Consider the following 21033-nt stretch of genomic DNA (forward strand, 5'->3'; position numbering starts at 1 on the left):
TTATTGCCATCCACCTATGGAGGCTAGTTAATAACATAAAACCGTGATCATAAGAGATAAACTCAAGTAAAACTCTTCCGTTCGTCGGTGCGCTGTCATTCCCACTGTGGCAGTCTGTAGGAGGCACATTTAGAAGTCTTTAAATTGTCGCTTTTCAATAATTTGACGCGCAAGAATTTGATTCATTATTTATATGCTTTGTCCAATTTTCAACTAAAATCACCATGAAATCAGAAAAATATTCAAATAGCACGATCATGATTAATTTACAGGCCGAGAAAAAGTTTTAAAGAACGAGGGAAAAATTGGATTTACAAGTAGTTTGTTTGGCTCCGTGGATGAGGACACTTTAGTGAAATTAGAAAGAAACAAAAACAGTGAAGATAAACAAAAGCTATCATGCTTTACAAGCTAAAATCAAAAGAGAGCCGTGTGAGTTTCTTTTTATCCAATTTGATCGAAAGTTTCAGAACAACATCTAATTTACCATCCTAATTCACGGGTATAGCAGGGAACGTATATAAATTTAATTTTTAATTCCTACGCAGACTTATCAAAACGGGAAGTAAAATTTTAGACAGATCTTTGTACGTGCTGCGAGATTCAAGGAAAAAAAGAGCTTCTGAACAAATTGAGAATATTCCACGAAAAAATTCAAAAATATGTAACAATTTCAAGAAGGGAAAGATTGAGGTCATGTTTTACTTAAACCTTTTCAAAATCAGCCACTTCTCTTTTGAGTTTTAAAGTGGAAACGGAATGCAAATTGTAAACCACAAACGGTCCAATTAAATTTACTCAGGTACTTTTTCCTAATTTACATCATTCGTCTCCAACTAAGCAATAAACGTTCCACTAAGCTTCGGACTAAACAAAAATGTCAGAACAATTTTTGTTTCTGTGCGAAATCACCTTCGAGAGCTTTTCCTGTCAAAATAACAACAACAACAACAACAACAACATTGACTTTATTTTTTAAAATGAAAGAAATAAAGGCTTTTGTAGCCCGCAGTTAGCAAAGCTATTCTAGGCGGGCTACCTAAACAGACACTGTATAGGCTCTCACACTTAGCGGAGCTCAAAAATTACAACCCTCTTGACCAACATCCGCTGACCAATCCGCTGACAATTTGGTTTACTAGTTGTAATGTTATCAAATACGATAGCTATACTATTATTCTTGCGGATTAACTGGTTCAAAACATCATTCTACTGTGTTAAGTATCAACAAGAGTCGACAAAGAATTTGCTAAATGTGTTATTCAGTGTTTTCGGTTATCAGACCTTTTGGGACTTAAAATACAATAACCTACGAGTTCAGATGAGATCAAATCAGATCTGTTAAGATTGCATTGTAAACATTTTCTTTCTCTCTCGCCCAAATTTAGGCTTGCCATAAGAACTTTCTCTGAAAAAGTGCAAAAAATTTCTCCATCAATTTCAGTTAGGTAGTTAAGAAATTTTGCTTTGAACTGGAACTTGACATTACACTTTTTTAACTCTCACCCAAATTTAGGGTTGTCATAAGAACTTTCCTTAAGAAGATGGAAAAATTATTCCATCAATTTCAGTTAGATAGTTAGGAACTTTTGCTTTGTTCTATAAGATTTTGATCAGTAATAGATTTCACAAACGAAATGCTGCAACATCTTTGGTACTCCAAGTTTCGGCATTAGTCTGAACCAGACTATGGGGTTTTATGTCCAGCATTATTTCACCAAAAGAAAAAAGCACTATAATGTAACTGTCTTAATTTTACAGGAACTTGATTTTACACATTATACAGCTTTTGCTTAGATGACATCATAAAATTATTAAACTTTAGCACTTGACATTGCATCTTTTTGTCCGGAACTTAATATACAACGAGAACTTGCCAGGTGTAATCTCTATGGAATTTATCATAGCCAATATCTTTTTTAAGATAATAACATAATCGAATCTATGTAAAGTCACGAGAGTAACTTCACATAACTTGAATTATACTGAATATTATGCTAGTTTTTATTTGCTCCAAAACTAACAAAGTCCGTGAATGTTTTTAAGTCACTCATTGCGGTTCTTGTATTTGGTGAAAAGTACCATTGCCAGAAGGTCCAAATATTCGACCAATGTCAGGAGACTGGCGCCGAGGAATAGACCAATTTGACCTCCCACGTCACCTGAAAAATGAGGTAACCTATTAGATTAGGACTGGGCAGGACTTCCGACGTTAGTGTCCGTGCTGAGTCGAGAGGTATAGGTTCGAGCCATGACCTCACAGAGCCTCTCTACACCAAGGAGTATAGACGGATAACGGAAAATTTTAAGAAAAACCTGAAGCAATGCCGAGCCAGGAGGAATAACTGCGATGGACTGTGTCATCCCATCTGAGCAAAGTAACTAGCGTCTGGCTACTTTGTGATATTGAAACCATAATAAGTCTAGGCCCATACGGCCCACAGAATAACATGTACCCCCTCTCTTTCAACGAAACCTATCCATGAAATCGGGGGTTCTGAAGATCAAAAAAGGCTTGCGAAATGGAATTTGTCGCCGAATGAAGCTTTGTGATGCGATAATTGTACGATTATACGCATATGTGCAAACCTTGTATGCTAGCTACAATTTGTTCCCAAGCAGAAAGAGGGAGGGGGGAGAGAGGGAGGCGGACAGAGGGAGGGGGAAGAGGGAGGAGGAGAGAGGGAGGGGGAGAGAGAGGGAGGGGGAGAGAGGGAGGGGGAAGACAGGGAGGGGGGAGAGAGGGAGGGGAGAGGGAGAGAGGGAGGAGGAGAGAGGGAGGGGGAGAGAGGGAGGGGAGAGAGGGAGGGGGAGTGAGGGAGGGGAGAGAGGGAGGGGGAGAGAGGGAGGGGGAGAGAGGGAGGGGGAGAGAGGGAGGGGGAGAGAGGGAGGGGGAGAGAGGGAGGGGGAGAGAGGGAGGGGGAGCGGGTGGTTGGGAGCTTTAGGGAAATAAAATGTGTCTGCATTGTAGTGTTACAGGTGAGAGATGTTTCTTACCTAACAAACTGTACAGATCATAACTGGGAACCTGTCTCACGTCAGAGTAAGTTAAAGACTCGTAGTAAATCCTCAACTCCAAAAGGTTATCTCTGAAATTCAAGTACAAAATTCAAAACACAAGAAGTCATTTTATACCTACCTAGGTTAATAATACTTTATTATTTATATTGCGCATAAATCTATATGCATATAATCTAATGCGCATTACAAATGTTTTTAAAAAATACTTAATATATATCTATATATAATGTGCATGTAAGATTATAATAAGTATTAATTATATAAAGAAAATTAAATATAACCCTATATAAAACTATTTTACAAATAAGTACATCAAATAAAATAAAATCTAATAAAAAGATAATCTAAAAAGTAAGTAGTCTTTTAGGAGCTCTTGAATTTTGACAGGTTTCTCTGTTACGAAGCTCCAGAGGGAGGCTGTTCCAGAGTCTTGGTGCTGCAGCAGAAAATGCGGGATCATCTAATGTTTTTAAGGTTTTGTTCGGTTGTAACAACAGAAGTCCTTTATTTGATCTAAGGTTATAACCACTATTTTCTCTGATAGTAATTAAATCTCTCAAATATCTAGGGGCAAGTCCATGGAGTGCCTTAAAAGTCATTAGAACTACTTTAAATTCGATTCTGAATTTTACTGGAAGCCAGTGTAGAGATCTTAGAACTGGTGCCACAGGGTCAAACCTTGGTATATTGAAAATCACTCTTGCTGCTGAATTCTGAACACGCTGTAACTTTTTAATATACTTTAGGGGCAGTCCACATAGAATGCTGTTACAGTAATCAATACGCCCAATTATTAGTGCGTGAACTAATGATAGTGTTGCCTCATTACTTAAGTATTTCCTAATACGCCTTACATTAATTAGATGGTAATATGCAGCCTTACATGCGTGATCTATATGAGCCTGCATGCTCAGGTTAATGGCAGAAAACAAAAACGCTTAAGAAAAATAGCTATCAGTGGTACATAATTTATCAAATTTCATTCATTTATCAAAGATCTAAAAATGTTTATTCCAAAACATATCTTGTATTGTCTTACAAATGAAATGAGAAAATTATTTATAGTCAATATGGGAAACTAAAAGAAGCATATCTTAATCATCATTGGAGCCCAGAGGATAGGGGAACCATGACGCTTTCGAGCTTGCTCATTATTATATTTCTATTGTTATCATTATTATCAATGTCAGTATGATTAATTGTTATCATTTAATTAATGTTTGAATGTCAATTACTCAATCTATTCTTGAATCATCTTTCTCTTGTGGAAAAGGGTACTCATAAGTACGTGGGATGAAGCAGGTTTTCTGTTTTCTTTGTGATTACAAATCTGCAAAACTCCCTTCTTTATTCAACCTTCTGCTATATCAGTAGCCACATGCAGTAGCAGACTACCTATTTTTTAAGACACGCAGTGGTTGCGGAGGTGTATGCTACCTCCATCTCGTCATCAGATACTCTCAAGTACTTCCAGGTCCAAAACGACTGACACTCACAGTTTTCAGTGTTATCTGTCTCTAAAATGGTGTTTCGTGTTCTTTCTGCTGGGATTTTCAAACTTCTGCAAACAGGAAGGTATGTAGAAATGCACTCATGGTGAGATATCTGACGTCACTCTACCTGAGATATTGTCTGTTTTCTTCGGGTGTTCCTGTCAAATTTTTACGTTTGGACAGAAGCAGATCGGCGTAGGCATTGGCCGGATAACGGGCGTACGACAACTGAGCTGAAAACTCCACGCTCTCACATGCCACGGGACAGTTGTCCAACTTCTTGTCTTGGAAATGCACTGGAAGTTTTCAAACAGAAAGAAATTGAACAAAGTAACCTATTTCTTAAGAATCTGAAAGGTAATATTTCCATTTATATCATGTTTCACGATAAATTGCATATAAAAATGTTATAAAGCCTGACTGATTCCTTGGTGCGATATTGGTTGAGGTTTTGGAACTGACATGCGGATTGTTTGATAATCGGTGAGTAGGCCCTCATTACTAATGCTGCAGGACGCGCGCTTCTCAGCCCGTGGAAGACCTGGGACTAGTCGAGAAGGGGTCTGCTTGGCTCTGACACTCATTACAGAGATTTAGCACCGCGTTTGCGTGAGGCGGCAAACGTCAGCTAGCCCTTTAACGTTTCACGTAAAATTGCGTGAACCCTACTGCTTTACTGAGCTTCGCGTGAGCTCACGTTACTTTGGAAAGGAATGGAAGCTGTCTCATAAGCGTGAGCTCTTGCGGCTGTCAACTAAAACAGTGCGGTATTTGAAGAATTTTACCATGCAACTTTATCTACATTTGTATCACTTACAGGAAATTTTTAGTGCACTTTTTTCCGGCAATTCAACTTTTACTCTGTGAGAGAAAAAGCGAAGAGAATCTTACGTATACGGCTAATGTGTGACGGCTTACTTTCACGTAGAAATGGCAAAGCGACACCGGGAAACGGAAAAAAATGACGGGAAAATCGTAGTCGCGTGGTCACTCCTATCGCTCACGTTTCACTTAAAAGCGGTGCTAAATCTCTCTATTATCATTGGTGGACCTCTTAAAGACTTCTCTCCGGTTGCGTTGCACAAGGCCTCCGCGGGCGACGAAACGCTCTCGCCAAAGAGCTAGTTAATAATGATGGCTCGCAGGTTAAAGTTTTGTGAGCGCTCCAAGTATTTTGATCAAATTGACCAAAAGAAGCATTCTATCACACACACACACACACACACACACACACACACACACACAGGCCTTAGGCCTTTGCTGTTACATGAAAACTTGGTTCAGTCTAAGTTTTGAAACATATTGTTTTCGTACAGAATACATTTTAAGCTTGAAAGTAACGTTCTTGTGTAGATCATAGTTTTTTCATGCTCCCAGTGTCGAGAATCATCTTTGATTTCGGACTTCAATAGTTCTATCCCACAAACATCTCTCACCCCAAGCTGGCCACATGCACTCTTTACTCATATCGAGATCGCAGACAGGAATTCCTTCATCAGCTCCTGCAAACACATTGTTAATGAGGTCAAGAGCGAAGCACTTACTCACTCACTCACAAAATGTTTCCCAAGTATCGAACGACAGGGAAATTGATAATGATAATGTTAATAATAATGATAATAATAATAATAATAATATAACTATATAATATGATTACATATTTTAAGAGGAGACCTTCATCACTTCAATTTAAGTGGTTTTCAGGGGGATCCTCTGAAGAAAAAGGTAAACTAAATATGTATAAAAAGTAAAACTATACCTAAGATAAATGAGTAAAAAGATATTTTATGAGTGACTTTAAGTTCCTATAGCTAAAAAATATCGCGTAGAAACACACTTAAGTTCTTATTAAGTTCCTATTATTTCGGATGCAACTTTAAAGATACACAGTCAAAAAGGATCAGTCTACAGTCTACAGGATCAGTCTACACACCTATAATCTGCTTGTAGCCGCCTTCTTATGAAGATAAGTCCATTGGTAGCGATACACTACATAGGCACTGATCTCTCTCTCTCTCTCTCTCTCTCTCTCTCTCTCTCTCTCTCTCTCTCTCTCTCTCTCTCTCTCTCTCTCTCTCTCTCTCTCTCTCTCTCTCTCTCTCTGGCGCAAAAAAATGCCCGAGTCAACAAATCTTCCTGATTTTGGTTGTCAGGTTATTTATACAGAAAGTGGTTTAGTTTGCTCATTGTTGATATCTTCCTAAAAGCGAGTTCATGATGACGATTATCGTTGTCGATAAGAGTACAGACCATGCTAAAGCATAGTCGATTGGTTAAACCTAAGGAGCCAAAATGAACTTAATGAAAGAACAAGCTGACTGCCTGGGATGCGGCAAAGTAGGACTGACCAAATCACCCCGATTGGTTTTATTTTCGCATTTGATTGGTTTTCAAGATGCACAAATTTTTCAGACCAATCATCACTGAACGGAGTTCAGCAAAAACCAATGCAACTTCTTATTTCTTTCAAAGCTCGATTTAAAATTGCTCATGTGGGGTAACGCGAAATCAATTTTGTAATATTTGAAATCATATCAATGAAAATGCACTTACCTGGCATGAACCAATCACGGCACTTGCAGATTTCGACAACATATCGAGTCAGTTTGTCCAAGAAACATTTAGATTTGCTGTATTTGTCAAAAAAGCGTAGCTTTGGCATCCCACAATTGGTTCGGTAAGGCGAGGGCAGGTTCGTGATCTGGAAAATATTTTCAATAGACCAACAGTGAGCAAAATGGCCTGTGACAGTCTGATTCAAATCTTTTGATTGTATTCTGACCCTCTTCGCGAACGAGAAGCACCGTTTTTGAGACGATAATCTAATGGAAAAACTATGGATAAATGCAAATTTGAATAAGTGTAGAAATGAATAACTCAACAAATCAATACTGAAAAATAACTGTAAAAATATATCAGTAAATCAGTAAATAAATGACTAATCAGTAAATGAATAATCAGTAAATAAATGAATAGATATTTTCAATACACCAACAGTGCGCAAAATGGCCTGTGACAGTCTGATTCAAATCTTTTGATTGTATTTTGACCCTCTACGCGACCGAGAAGCATCGTTTTTTGAGACAATAATCCAATGGAAAAACTATGGATAAATGTACATTTGAATAAGTGTGAAAATAAATAACTCAAATAAATTGAGATTAGACTTTTGGAAATGGTTGGACTTTATAATGTTTACTAAAATACCCACTTTTATTGGGCATAAAGCAATCCCAATGTTACCAACATTAGATTTACTGAATCAAGAATACTCTGGACCCACCATAAACCTAGGGTACCGATCAACTATCTTCCAATTACTCCACCAATTGATTGACGTAGTTTGCGACTAGCCGCTCCAACAGGAAGATTTTTACTTTTTAATTAAGAATCAAAATAAGAGATCCGGGCGATAATTTCTACTAAGAAAATCAAGCATGCGATATATTTCTCTCGAAGAAAAAAAGGGCTTTTTGAATAAATATTTCACTAACTACGGACTGCTTGCTCTTCATAGGATAATTCAAGTCCAAATCATTGACAAAACATAAGTGTTTCAAATAAAGACTTTTCTCGCCTACGACAAAGAAAGGAGGAAATCTTGTCATTTAATTCATTGATAACAAATTTTAGAATTAAAAGTGAATTTTTTTTTAACCTCTACTTAACACGAATTGAACGATAACAGTGTTGATTAACAACATTTAAATTTACTGCTTGGTGTCAAGAATAATATTTAATCATGTTGTTCTCGGTAGAGATTTCATCTTTTCAACGTCCCATTTTTAAATTTTCAATTCTCAGCTAACTTTAAATAGTTGATAAAATTTCTAACGGTAAAAGCAATTGAAAAGGACCGTTTCAAACGGTATTGAATGGTGCATTTTTTTAACTAAAACGTGATAACTGAAATTAAATATAGCCGACGCAATAAATTAAGAAACAGATTTCATAGTTAGTTAACTACACAACTAAAAGCAAATGAATTCTGAACGCACCTTTCTCTTCTTTAGCTCCATGTAGGTCGTAAATCCAGGAGAAACAGCTAAACCCTGCATTTTAACTGGAGTTTCCTCCTGGTCATGTAAAATTACCTTGAAGCCTGCGCTTTCAACATCAAAATAGTAATCATAATGTTGCAAATCGATAAGAAGACGTAAACCTTTGTCTTCACCTATGCTGCTCGTCAAAAGGGCCGGGCTATTTTTACCGGAGTTGAATGTAAAACATACATCTCCATCAGCGTTCTTGAACTCGGCAAAGTTTCTGTGGTCACATTTTGAATCCTTTTGCCATTTACATTCCAGAATCATTTCGTCGAGTCGATGGGCAGCATTAGATAGTATATCTGTCATTTCTTTTCCTGAGATATTATTCTTGAGGTGACTGCTATTTCCTCCTTTTATCATTTTGGTTACATAGAGGTTATGCACAGCGGTTCCATTCATTTTCGAGAGGCGGGCATCGTTATAGTTACAAATAGTAACTGCGGGAAATGCCAGGCTTTTTTCGTAGATGATGAGAGTGGTAGTAGTAAAAGGGAACTGAAAGTAATTGATAATGCTATCGGTGCATTTCTCTAAGAATAACGCAAATGCCCCGAGTAGCAGTAAAGTCCATATTACACGGCGCACAGGTGGGTTGCCCGAGAAGCAAAAGTGAAACCCATGTAATGTGCACTAGTTCAGAAAGGACACCCACAATTCATGAATCTTTTCAGAATTTTTCTTTTTATCCAGCAGCTTCTTGCAGCTTTCATAATCGTTGTTCTTCTTGCATTTCTCGTAGTCGCTCTCAGGAAATCTCCCTTCAAACACAGCAGGCCAAGTGGTCTTCAACGTTTCCGTCACAGCTAACTCTTTACCATTCGTCTCCGATTTGATGTACACCACAGAAATGTCCTTCTTGCAGTGATTGCAAAACGCATACACGTTGTTAGTTCCCGGGCTGAGCTTGTCGCCACCTTTGATGAGAATCTTAACATCCCCCGTCTCCTCAGCAGAGGAGTCGTTCTCGTTGAACACGTTGGACATTTTTGTTTTGTGTTTACCCCACCAAAACAGCCAATCTGAACCAAAATATCAACTAACGAAAATTGCTAAACAAAGCAGAAGCACTTCACAAGTTAAGGAGCTTTGCTAGAACGTTGTCGTGAATAAAGGCTAAAATAGATCATTTGAGCCAAAACCTCGAAGCTTTTTCTTATATATAGCTATGTTGGCCTTTAATTGAATCTATCTCGGGGCTGCTTGTATGAGATGTACAAAAACCAATCAGATATTGTATTCAGTCCACCATACCTGTTATTCTGCCCATTAAACCTGAATTTGCATGTTAAAAGAAGTCATAAATTAAGATTAGTGGCGTCGTTTTATTTCAGGGAATAACTAAGACAGACAGGTGGTAGAAAAGCCAAGAATTATCACACGTATCACCCTGTGACTTATTTCCCTACAGTCTAACGCAATTTAACAATGTTTTATTTCTTCTCTCACCACAACGCAAGAAAATGAGTTTCTAGGGTCTATGCTCACATCTAGTACATTCAGCAAAATAACCCGGCTACATGTATTTATCATCACTGACACTGTTCTCCGTATTTTGAAAAATACGTGATTTATTTGTCTTGACATATTTAAATTGTTTTCTAATGATGAATTATTGTCATCCACTTATGGAGGCGTGTTAATAACATAATTAACCGTTATCATGAGCGAGATAAATTCAAGCAGAACTCTTTTGTTGATCGGTGCGCTGTCATTCCCACTGTGGCAGTCTGTAGGACGCACATTCAGAGGTCTTTAAATTATCGCTTTTCGATGATTTGACGCACACGAACTTGATTTATTATTTATATGCTTTGTCCAATTTTCACGTAAAGTCACCATGAAAAAAGAAAAATACTAAAATAACACGAACATGATTAAAGTACAATGACAGGTCGAGAAAAGTTTGAAAGAACGATGGTAAAATTTGATTTACAAGTAGCCGGGAGTTTGTTTGGCTTCGTGGCTGAGGACACTTTACTGAAATTAAGAAAGAAAGAAATATAGTGGAGATAAACCAAAACTATCATGAATTAGAAGCTAAAATCGCAACATAACTGTTTTGTTTCATCCAACTTGATGGAAAGTTTCAGAGAAACATCTAATTTACCATCCAAGTTTTGGGTACAGCAGGGAATATATATATCTCTATTTATTTTATTTTTAGTTCGTATGAAAATTTATGAAAACAGGAAGGATAAAATTTTAGAAAGACCTCCGTAAGTGCTAGGAGATTCAAAGAAAAAAAAAGAGCCTCTGAGCAAATTGAAAATATTCCACCAAAAACATTTACAAAAATATGTAAGGATTTCCAGTAGGGAAAGATCGAGGTCATGTTTTACTTTAACCTTTTCATAATTAGCCAGTTCTCTTGCTGAATTTTAAAGTGGAACGGAATGCAAATTGTAAACCACAAACGATACAATTAAATTTGCTCGGTTTTTTTTTCCTAATTTACATCATTCGTCTCCAACTAAGCAATAAAAGTCCCACTAAGCTTCGAACTGAACAAAAATTTCCGAACGATTTTTGTTTTTATGCGAAATCGCCCCCTTCGAGAGCTTCTCCTGTCAATATTTGGTTTACTAGTTGTAATCTCATCAAATACCATAGCTATATTATTATTCTTGCGGATTAAATGGTTCAAACATTCTTCTATTGTTGAAAGTATCAACAAGAAGTCAACAAAGAATTTTCTAAATGTGTTATTCAGTGTTTTTGTTTATCAAACCTTTTGGGACTTAAAATACAATAACCTGCGAGTTATCAGGTCCGTTAAGATTACACTGTTAACATTTTCTTTCACTCCCACCCAAATTTAGGGTTGTCATAAGAACTTTCTTTGAAAAAATGGAAAAATTATTCCATCAACCTCAGTAAGGTAGCTAAGAACTTTTGCTTTCTTCTGTAGGATATTGATCAGCAATGGATTTCAAAAACATAATGCAACAACGTCTTTGATCCTCCAAATTTCAGCATTATTCTGAACCATATTATGCTGTTACATATCCAGCATTATTTCACCAAACGAAAAAAGCATTGCAATGTAACTGTCTTAATTTTACAGGAACTTGATTTCACACATTATCCAGCTTTTGCTTCGAAGACATCATGAAATTGTTAAGCTTTAGCACTTTTTGCTTAAGAAGTATTCCGAATATCAGAACTTAATATACAACCAGGAACTTGTTTAGTGAAATCTCTAAGGAATTTATCATAGCCTTTTTCTTTTTTAAGATAATAACAGAATCGAATCTATGTACAGTCATAAAAGCAATTTCACATAACTTGAATTACGCTAGTTTTACTTGCTCCAAAACTAACAAAGTCCTCCGTGAATGTTTTCAAATCACTTATTGTGGTACTTGTATTTAGTGAATAGGACCATTGCCAGAAGGTCCAAATATTCGACCAATGTCAGGAGACTGGCGCCGAGGAATAGACCAATTTGACCTCCCACGTCACCTGAAAAATTATATTGGAGAGATTTAGCACCACGTTTACGTGAAAGGGCAAACGTCAGCTTGCCCTTTCGCGTTTCGGGTAAAATAGTGTTAACCTTGTTGCTTTAGCTTCGCGTGAGCTCACATCAAGGTGGATTTGAGGCGCCCCTGAATGACTTACAGTAAATAGTTTTGGTTCCCCTTTTTCCGGCAATTAACTTTTACTCTGTGAGAGAAAAAAGTCAAGAAAATCTTACGTACACGGCAAACGCGTAACAGGTTATCTTCACTTAGAAACGGCAGAGCGCAACCGCAAACGTGAAAAATGGCGGGAAAAATGTCACGCGGTCACTCTTGCCGTTTCGCGTTTCACTTAAACGTGGTGCTAAATCTCTCTATAACCTATGAGGTTAGGACTGGGCAGGACTTCCGACGTTAGTTCCCATGCTGGGTCGCGATATCTGGGTTCGAGCCATGACCTCACAGGGCCTCTATACACCCAGGAGTATAAACGGATAATGGTAAATGTTAAGAAAAACCTGAAGCAATGCCGAGGGAGGGACACCTGCGATAGACTATCATCCCATCTAAGCGAAATAACAGGCGTCTGGCTGCTTTGTGATATTGAAACCATAATAAGTCTAGGGGCCCGTTTCTCGAGAGTCTTGGTAACTCAACGGACCCAAAGCCATGTTTTAAAATCAACTGAATTTAAAGGATGGAAAAGCAGGTTCTGGCACCCAAACCAGTCCTTTTTGTTTCTTTAGCTCATAGCTTTCTTGTACCATTTTCAAAACTTTTGAAATCCCCATCTTGAATGAAAACAGGGAACGTAGCTCTCAGTGTTGTGGTCTGGCCTGTTTACTGGAAATTGAGGGCGTCTGTTAGATTTCCCTTTATTCATTGTAAACTGCTACAAGCATTCTGGTAAAGTCCCCAGCACTGTGTTGTTAGAATGGCCCTGAAAAGCCCCATGAGGAGTGGTCAACTAACCTATGTATGTATGCATGTATGTATGTATGTATGAATGTAAAACAGAACAGCTTAACGGGCCCGTTAAGCTACCGGGACTTTCGAGAAACGAGCCCAGGCCCAGGCCCAGATGCCAGAATAACATGTACCCCCCCCCCTCTCTCTCTCCCCCCGAAACATTTCCATGAAATCGGGGGCTCTCAAGATCAAAAATCAGGAGGTTTAAGGCTTCCAAATTGAATTTTTCTCTGAACGAAGCTTTCTGATGCGATAATTGCAAGATTACTTAACTTTGTTTTATAAATTTAGTTTGAGGGCCACTAGTTACTCAGTTGAGGCACTTTCCCGTGTTAACCTCGTTAAATAAAGTTGATTTATTGAATGATTGATTGATTGATTACACGCATATGTGTAAAACTTGTATACTAGCCACAATTTGGTCTCAAGAAGAAAGAGGGAGGGGGGGAGAGAGGGAGGGGAGAGAGAGGGGGAGAGGGGGTGGTTGGGAACTTTAGGGAAGTAAAATAATGTTTCAGCCTTGTAGCGTTTCAGTTGAGGGAGAAATTCATTGCAAGCAGCTCAATGAAAAATTGTTTCGTAAGTGAGACATTGTATATAATATGTTGAAAGAGAGTTTATGTGTTGTAACAAAGAGAATATCATATTCTCTTGGTTGTAACTAATGCATGCTGCTGTAAATGATGATTAAAAAAAAAAAAATTATAATAAGCAATGAAATGTTTCTTACCTAACAAACTGTACAGATCATAACTGGGAACCTGTCTCACGTCAGAGAAAGTTAAAGATTCGTAGTAAATCCTTAACTCCAAAAGGTTATCTCTGAAATTCAAGTAAAAAATTGAAAACACAAGAAGTTATTTGATGCCTACCTAGGTTAATAATACTTTATTATTTATATTGCGCATAAATCTATATGCATACAATCTAATGCGCATTACAAATGTTTTTAAAAAACACTAAATATATATCTAAATATAATGTGCATGTACGATTATAATAAGTATTAATTATATGAAGAAAATTAAGAAAGGTTATCTCTGAAATTCAAGTTAAAAAAAGGAAAAAAACAAGAAATAATTTTATGTATACCGGTGATTATGATTCATGAACGCCACGGTAAACACGAAAACACACACAAAAAAAGGCCAGCAATGTCGCATATGAGTTTAGAAATCTGACGTAACACTACCTGAGGTATTGCCTGTTTTCTTCGGGTGTTCCTGTCAAATTTGTCTCTTTGGACAAAAGATAATCAGCGAAGGCATTGGCCGGATAGCGGGCGTATGACAACTGTGCTGAAAACTCCACGCTCTCACATGCCACGGGACACTCGTCCAATTTCTTGTCCTCGAAATGCACTGAAAGTTTAAATAAAAAATCTCTAAAGATTCTGCCAAAGTAATATTTTCATTTCCCAATAGTTAAAGATAAACTGCGAAGGCCATGAAGCCAAACAGATTTCTTTGTTATTTCATCCTATTGGTGTCTTATATCTGACCATAAACAATGTCGAAGAGCGCTCCAGGTAATCTAATCGAACGCATAAACAGAAGCATGCCATTAATTCATGAAGTCACGATGTGCTCAGGCACAAAATTAAAAGCAAAAGAAAAATATTTTCCACTGTCAAGGAGCTTACAACTCAAACTTTGATCTTTTGTTAGAGTGGCTTACAATAAAAACCTTCCTCTACCTATTATAATTTTGATCTTCGTCATTTAAGAATCTGTGTAGGGCTCATAAAATTGAAACCTTTCCTTTTCTTATATATTACATTTTAAACTTTAAATTAATAATCTTCTCTAAATCATAATATGTGTTTTCATGCTCCCCTAGGTCAAGAGACACCTTTGACTTGACATCACTGGCGCTACTTCATAAACATTTCTTACCCCACGCAGGCCACATGCACCTTTGACTCGTCTCCATATCACAAACAGGAATTCCAACTTTAGCTCCTGCGGACAAATTGTAGAAAGGTCAAGCACAGAAAACTCACCTTGAGAAAACGTCGCTCACATATTGAACGACAGTAAAATTATAGTTGAAATTTAAAGATCCATCACCTTCACCTGTCGCAAGAAATACGAGCACGAGGGAGCATTTATGGGTCTTATCCTACAATATGCTTCTAGTAACCGCTTCATAACGCAACTTCGCTAAAGTAGCGATAGACCAAATGGGTACTGGTCTTTCGCTTTACCGTTGAAGCTGAAATGACGTTAAGTTTGCCTGTGTCATTCAATCCCTCTGATTTCGGTTGTCAGCCCAATTAGACAGGAAGTGGGTGAACGTTTTTAACGTTGATATCTTAAAAGCAACGTCGTTCTGCACTTTTTCAGCAAGTGTCATAGGACCAAGACTGAAGTTAGCGCAACGGCCAGTTAGAACAAAGAAAAATGTCATAAGCATAATTAGAACAAACTAACTTCCTAAAGAGGGGGAAGAAACCAGTGACGCTGTCGCGATTGGTTTCAGTTTTGCGTCTGATTGGTCGGAGGATGCCGCGGGTTTTTCAGACAAATCATCACTGAGTGGAGTACAGCAAAACCACTGCAATTTCGCGATGAGAATCAATTGATAATTACTCTGGTGTAGTAACATAATCAGTGGATGGAGAAGCTAACTTCAGACAGATCATCACTGAGTGGAGTACAGCAAAACCACTGCAATTTCGCGATGAGAATCAATTGATAATTACTCTGGTGTAGTAACATAATCAGTGAATAGAGAAGCTAACTTCACACAGATCATCACTGAGTGGAGTACAGCAAAACCACTGCAATTTCGCAATGAGAATCAATTGATAATTACTCTGGTGTAGTAACATAATCAGTGGATAGAGAAGCTAACTTCTAATATAATAATAAGAATAACTTTTAAAGTAGTAGTTGTCAAATGAAAGCAGACTAACCTGGCATGAACCAAGCACGACACTTGCAGATTCTGACGACATATCGTGTCAGTTTGTCCAAGAAACATTTAGATTTGCTGTATTTATCAAAGAAGCGTAGCTTTGGCATCCCGCATTTCGTTCGGTAAGGGGAAGGCAGGTTCGTGATCTGGAATGTATTGTCAATACACCAACAGTGAGCAAAATGGCCAATAACACTGTGACCGTTTTTAAAACGATAATTGAATAGATAAAAAATAAACAAATGGATGAAAAGGTGAAAAAATAATTGCTACGATTGAATTTTAAACTAATACATATCTAGCCAGTGTTCTGACTGGTTTACTCAAATCCAGTTATCAGCTCATATGCTGAATCGAACTATACGGAAAATTATCTACCAAAGCGTTGCTCAGCTGAATTTCCTTTTGACTGGAAGCAGACAGTTCTCCCGTATAACAGAAATAAAGAACAAATACCTGTCAATATCATCTCGGTAACAAAAGTAACAGCTACAAAGTGCGATATAACCTTATTAAAGTTTCAAACCTTTTTTTATTATGCACTTGACATCAACGTTTTATAGTTTAGAAAAAGTATAATGCTGCTACAACAGAAAGAACAGCTGGCTATCTTCTGAATTTTAAGATGACTTGCAAGGTTTGCGTCTAAATTTCTAAGTTCTAACAGGACCTTTAGTTACAAAGGCTACCTGGTAACCATGATATTAGTTTCTTCCGTTCGCTACCGCACACATTCGTAAATGAGTACAACGCTTCAGTATAACCTTAAAATTTTTATAGATTTAACCGTATAGTTGTCTCAGTAAGTTTGCAACTCGTAACTCGTACACACAGGGCAAGAAAACGAATTTATGATGTTTAAACGAAAACTGTCCTAGATCACTCGCTTGACTCGGTTACAAAAATGTACTCTAACAGCCGCGCACAACGTTTTGCTTGCCTATAAGCTGGAACTAAAAAGTAATTGAGTGCTTGTGTCGTAGGTATTGTATCTGGCACCATTGAATGTTACCGCATCACGTGTAAATATTCAGGCCCTGCTGTGTAAAATGTTTAGCGTTGAATTTTTATCCAGCTTCGGTCGTAAAGCGGAGCACATGTCATGTGATTAAGGTTTTGCCGTTTTGCCGTTGGAATTGAAATAGATTTCCGACTTTTAAAGAAAAACAATAAAGAATTGTTGTCAGCGCGGCGCGTGGAACTCCGGGAGTAAGCTGCACGGAACAGTCCTTCTTTTCGCGCGTCCTACTCCCAGAGTTTCAGACGGCGTGCAGTCATCAATTTGTTTCACTCATTTTTTTTTTTCGCGCCACGAACTTCGCCGAAAAGCAGTGAATGCTCTTGGTCTCCAAATTTATTGAGTCAAGTATATTCTACACCATTAAATCAGTGCGACACCGGTCAAGTCCACCGATGGATTGACGTAATTTGCTGCGAGCCAGTTCAACAGGAAGATTTTTACTTTTAAATTAAACATAAAAACAAGATATCCGGGTGATAATTTCAACAACACAAAATCACCAGCATGCAGCACATTCTTCTGAAAATAAAAAAAGGTTTTTTGAATGAATACTTCACTAACTACGAACACCTTTCTCTAGATGTGTTAATTCGATTCACTTTCTATTGTTGAAAGTCCAAACCGAAGACAAAACAGTATTATTTCGTATAGAACTCTTTTCTCGCTTACGATCAGGAAAGTATAAGAAATCTTATCATTTAAATCCTTGAGGAACAACTTTATAATTAAAAGTAAGGTTATTTGAACCTCGACTTAAAAAGAATCGAACGACAACAATGTTAATTAAATAACATTTGCATTTCCTCCTTTGGTATCAAGAATAAGTAATATTTAATCATGTTGTCCTCGGCAGAAGTTTCATCTTTTCATCATTAAGTTTTTTTTCATATTATCAGCTGATAACTTTAACTAGTTGATAAAAATCTTCCTTGACATAAAAAAAAATTAAAACAAAGTTTCGATCGGTGTTCATAAACTGTATTTTTTCTCAACGAATAACATGAAAACAGAAATTTAATATTGCCCACGCAATTATATTAGAAATAGATTAAGTATTGTTACTTAACCACACATCTACAAGTAAATGAATTCTGAACGCACCTTTCTCTTCTTTAGCTCCATGTACGTCGTAAACCCAGGAGATACAGCTAAACCCTGCATTTTAACTGGAGTTTCATCCTGGTCGTGTAAAATCACCTTGAAGCCTGCGCTTTCAACAGCAAAGTAATAATCATAATGCTGAACATCAATGAGAAGACGCAAGCCTTTGTCTTCACCCGTGCTGCTCGTCAAGAGGGCCGAGCTATTTTTACCGGAGTTAAACGTGAAACAAACATCTCCATCAGCGTTCTTGAACTCGGTAAAGTTTCTATGGTCACATTTTGAATCCTTTTGCCATTTACATTCCAGAATCATTTCGTCGAGTCGATGGGCAGCCTCTGAAAGTGTCTTCGTCATTTCTTCTCCTGAGATTTCTCTAAGGAGGTGACTGACGTTTTCCCCTTTAATCTTGGTTCTGAAATAGAGCTCATGCACAGTGGTTCCATTCATTTTGGAGAAGCGCGCATCGTTGTAATTGCAAATACTGACTGCGGGAAACACCAAGCTGTTCTCGTAGACAATAAGCGTAGTAGTGGTAAAAGGGAACTGAAAATAATTGATAATGCTGTCAGTGCACTTCTCGAAGAATAACGCAAATGCCCCGAGTAGCAGTAAAGTCCATATTATACGGCGCACAGGTGGGTTGCCCGAGAAGCAAAAGTGAAACCCATGTAATGTGCACGAGTCGAGAAAGGAAACCCACAATTCATGAATCTTGTCCGACTTTTTCTTTTCATCCAGCAGCTTCTTGCAGCTTTCATAATCGTTGTTCTTCTTGCATTTCTCGTAGTCGTTCTCAGGAAATCTCCCTTCAAATACAGCAGGCCAATTGGTCTTCAACGTTTCCGTCACGGCTAACTCTTTACCGTTCGCCTCCGATTTGATGTAGACCACAGAAATGTCCTTCTTGCAGTGATTGCAAAACGCATACACGTTGTTAGTTCCCGGGCTGAGCTTGTCGCCACCTTTGATGAGAATCTTAACATCGCCCGTCTCCTCAGCAGAGGAGTCGTTCTCGTTGTACAAGTTCGACATTTTTGTTTTGCGTTGGCCAAAGCAATCAACAGTCCTCAAACAAAACACCAACTTAAAGTAATTGCCGAGCCAAGTATACTAATACCTCACAAGTTAAGTAGCTCTGCTACAATCTTTTCATAAGCCAATGGCAGAAAAGATCATTTGAGCCAAAACCTCTTAGCTTTTTCTTATATATATATATATCCATGTTGGCCTTTAATTGAATCTATCTCGGGTCTGCTTGTATGAGGTGTATTAAAACCAATCAGATATTGTATTCAGTGCACCATACCTGTTATTCTGGCCATAAAACCTGAATTTGCATGTCAAAGAAGTTATAAATTTAGATGAGTGGTGTTTTATTTCAGGGAATAATTTAGTCAGACAGGTGGTAGGAGAGCCGAGAAATGCTGCACATTTCACCCTGTGACTTATTTCCCTCTAGTCTAAAGCAATTTACCGGCAAAGTTTTATTTCCTATCTCGCCATAAAGTGTTGTAAAGATTTTCCTGGGAAAACATGCCCATAGAAAGTCCATTAAGCTAAATAACCGACATGCATTTATCACTATTGACACTGCTCTCCGTATATTGGGAAATGCGTGATTTATTCGTTTTGACGTATTTAAATTGTCGTCAAATAATAAATTATTGCCGTCCACCCATCAAGGTGAGTCGATAACATAATACCGTTACTATATGCCGAGATAAATTCAAGCAAAAGTCTTTCGTTCATCAATGCGCTGTCATTCCCACTGAGTCAGTCTGTTGGACGCTTCTCGAAAGGCCTTTAAATTACCACTTTTCGATGATTTAGACGCACACGAATGTGATTTATTATTAATATGTTTTGTCCGATATCCACGTAAAATTGCCGTGAAAGAAGAAAATACTAAAATAACACGAACATGATTAAATTACAACACCAGGTCGAGAAAAAAGCTGAAAGGACGACGGTAAAATTTAATTAACGAGTAAGTTGTTTGGCTCCGTGGCTGAGGACGCGAAAACAACAGACGAGACGCTAAAATCAAAAGATAGTCGTGTGAGATTCTTTTCCTCTAATTTTCAAAGAAAATCATTGAGAATATATAAAATTTGCCAGCAAAATTCACGGGTATGATAGGGAATATTTCCTCACTTGCAATTTTTTTATCAAATTTGTCAAAACAGGAAGGAATAAGATTTCAGAAAGACTTCTGTAGTTGCTACGATATGAAAAAGAATCTCTGAACTAATTGAACATACTCTACGAAAACATGTCCAAAAATATTTTTATCCCTTGCAAAATCATTTACTTCTCCAGTTGTTTTTAGAGTGGAGATGGAAGAATGTAAACTGCAACCATTAGACTAAGTTATCAAGTCTAAATCTTCTGTTTCTCCACTCCAGGTAAAAAAAAAGATAATTCGTTTAATCCATATTATTAGGAAATAACCCATCTTGAATTATTCATTCCCCAGTGTGTATGCCGCGATTTTGCGCAACAACCGCAAGCGATTAATCAAGAAATTTCCATGGAAAGTTGAAACAATAAAAATTAGGACTCCGGTGAGAAATATGATGGAAAGCCATTTCCTATTCATTAACACAAGGGGAAAAAAAGGAGATGACAAACTCCTGGTAACGGGAATCTTCCATCGGCGATCCTAGTCAGAAATGGCTACTTCAAACTAATTTTTCATACGAAGCTCTTTCAATCTCAACTTAATGACATTCGGCTAAAATAATTAGTGATTTCCACTTGAAACAAGTTCAGCAAATGGGATTAAAAAAAAAAAAAAAGTTAAGCGACTCATCAGAAGATGACTTAAAATTGCCGACGTTTGACGCTAATAATTTGTATCTCTTGTGGAAAATAACGAAACAAAAATGTTTTCATGCTGCGAAACATCAAAATTAGAACTTCCATCTCATTATGCACTAAAATGACACAGGCCAATTGAAAAAGCAGCAGTTGAAAACTTAGTCTTTTGCAAAGAG

General features: G+C 37.6%; 3 protein-coding genes across 3 annotated transcripts; all 3 read right to left on the minus strand.

Annotated features, from left to right (window-relative positions):
- Positions 1-952: 952 nt before the first annotated feature.
- Positions 953-8968, minus strand: LOC111340118 (acid-sensing ion channel 1B-like). Its single transcript, XM_022946906.2, has 6 exons — positions 8513-8968; positions 7068-7215; positions 5951-6016; positions 4642-4810; positions 2998-3089; positions 953-2162 (listed from the first exon to the last, which is right to left on the minus strand). The coding sequence occupies exons 1-6, from the start codon at positions 8960-8962 to the stop codon at positions 2047-2049; spliced, it is 1041 nt and encodes a 346-aa protein (XP_022802641.2). The 5' UTR covers positions 8963-8968; the 3' UTR covers positions 953-2046.
- A 225-nt stretch (positions 8969-9193) lies between these two features.
- LOC148742810 (uncharacterized) lies at positions 9194-9547 on the minus strand. Its single transcript, XM_088760179.1, has one exon. The coding sequence runs from the start codon at positions 9545-9547 to the stop codon at positions 9194-9196; it is 354 nt and encodes a 117-aa protein (XP_088616305.1).
- Positions 9548-11814: 2267 nt separating this feature from the next.
- On the minus strand, positions 11815-19351 carry LOC111340117 (acid-sensing ion channel 1C). The gene is made up of 6 exons (XM_022946905.2): positions 18035-19351; positions 15911-16058; positions 14889-14954; positions 14186-14354; positions 13724-13815; positions 11815-12025 (listed from the first exon to the last, which is right to left on the minus strand). The coding sequence occupies exons 1-6, from the start codon at positions 19067-19069 to the stop codon at positions 11910-11912; spliced, it is 1626 nt and encodes a 541-aa protein (XP_022802640.1). The 5' UTR covers positions 19070-19351; the 3' UTR covers positions 11815-11909.
- Between the last annotated feature and the right edge of the window lie 1682 nt (positions 19352-21033).

This window comes from Stylophora pistillata, chromosome 1, assembly GCF_964205215.1.
Source record: "Stylophora pistillata chromosome 1, jaStyPist1.2, whole genome shotgun sequence".
Lineage (NCBI taxonomy): Eukaryota > Metazoa > Cnidaria > Anthozoa > Scleractinia > Pocilloporidae > Stylophora > Stylophora pistillata.

Bases quoted from the DNA above. Each gene is read 5' to 3' on its own strand.
- LOC111340118 (XM_022946906.2), bottom strand. From the start codon at position 8,962: ATGAATGGAACCGCTGTGCATAACCTCTATGTAACCAAAATGATAAAA. The intron at 7,216-8,512 runs GTGCGTTCAGAA...AATATTTTCCAG, and splicing joins TGGAGCTAAAGAAGAGAAAG to ATCACGAACCTGCCCTCGCC. The intron at 3,090-4,641 runs GTAGAGTGACGT...CTTGAATTTCAG, and splicing joins GAAAACAGACAATATCTCAG to AGATAACCTTTTGGAGTTGA.
- LOC148742810 (XM_088760179.1), bottom strand. From the start codon at position 9,547: ATGTCCAACGTGTTCAACGAGAACGACTCCTCTGCTGAGGAGACGGGG.
- LOC111340117 (XM_022946905.2), bottom strand. From the start codon at position 19,069: ATGTCGAACTTGTACAACGAGAACGACTCCTCTGCTGAGGAGACGGGC. The intron at 14,955-15,910 runs GTTAGTCTGCTT...ATTTGTCCGCAG, and splicing joins TCGTGCTTGGTTCATGCCAG to GAGCTAAAGTTGGAATTCCT. The intron at 13,816-14,185 runs GTAGTGTTACGT...CTTGAATTTCAG, and splicing joins GAAAACAGGCAATACCTCAG to AGATAACCTTTTGGAGTTAA.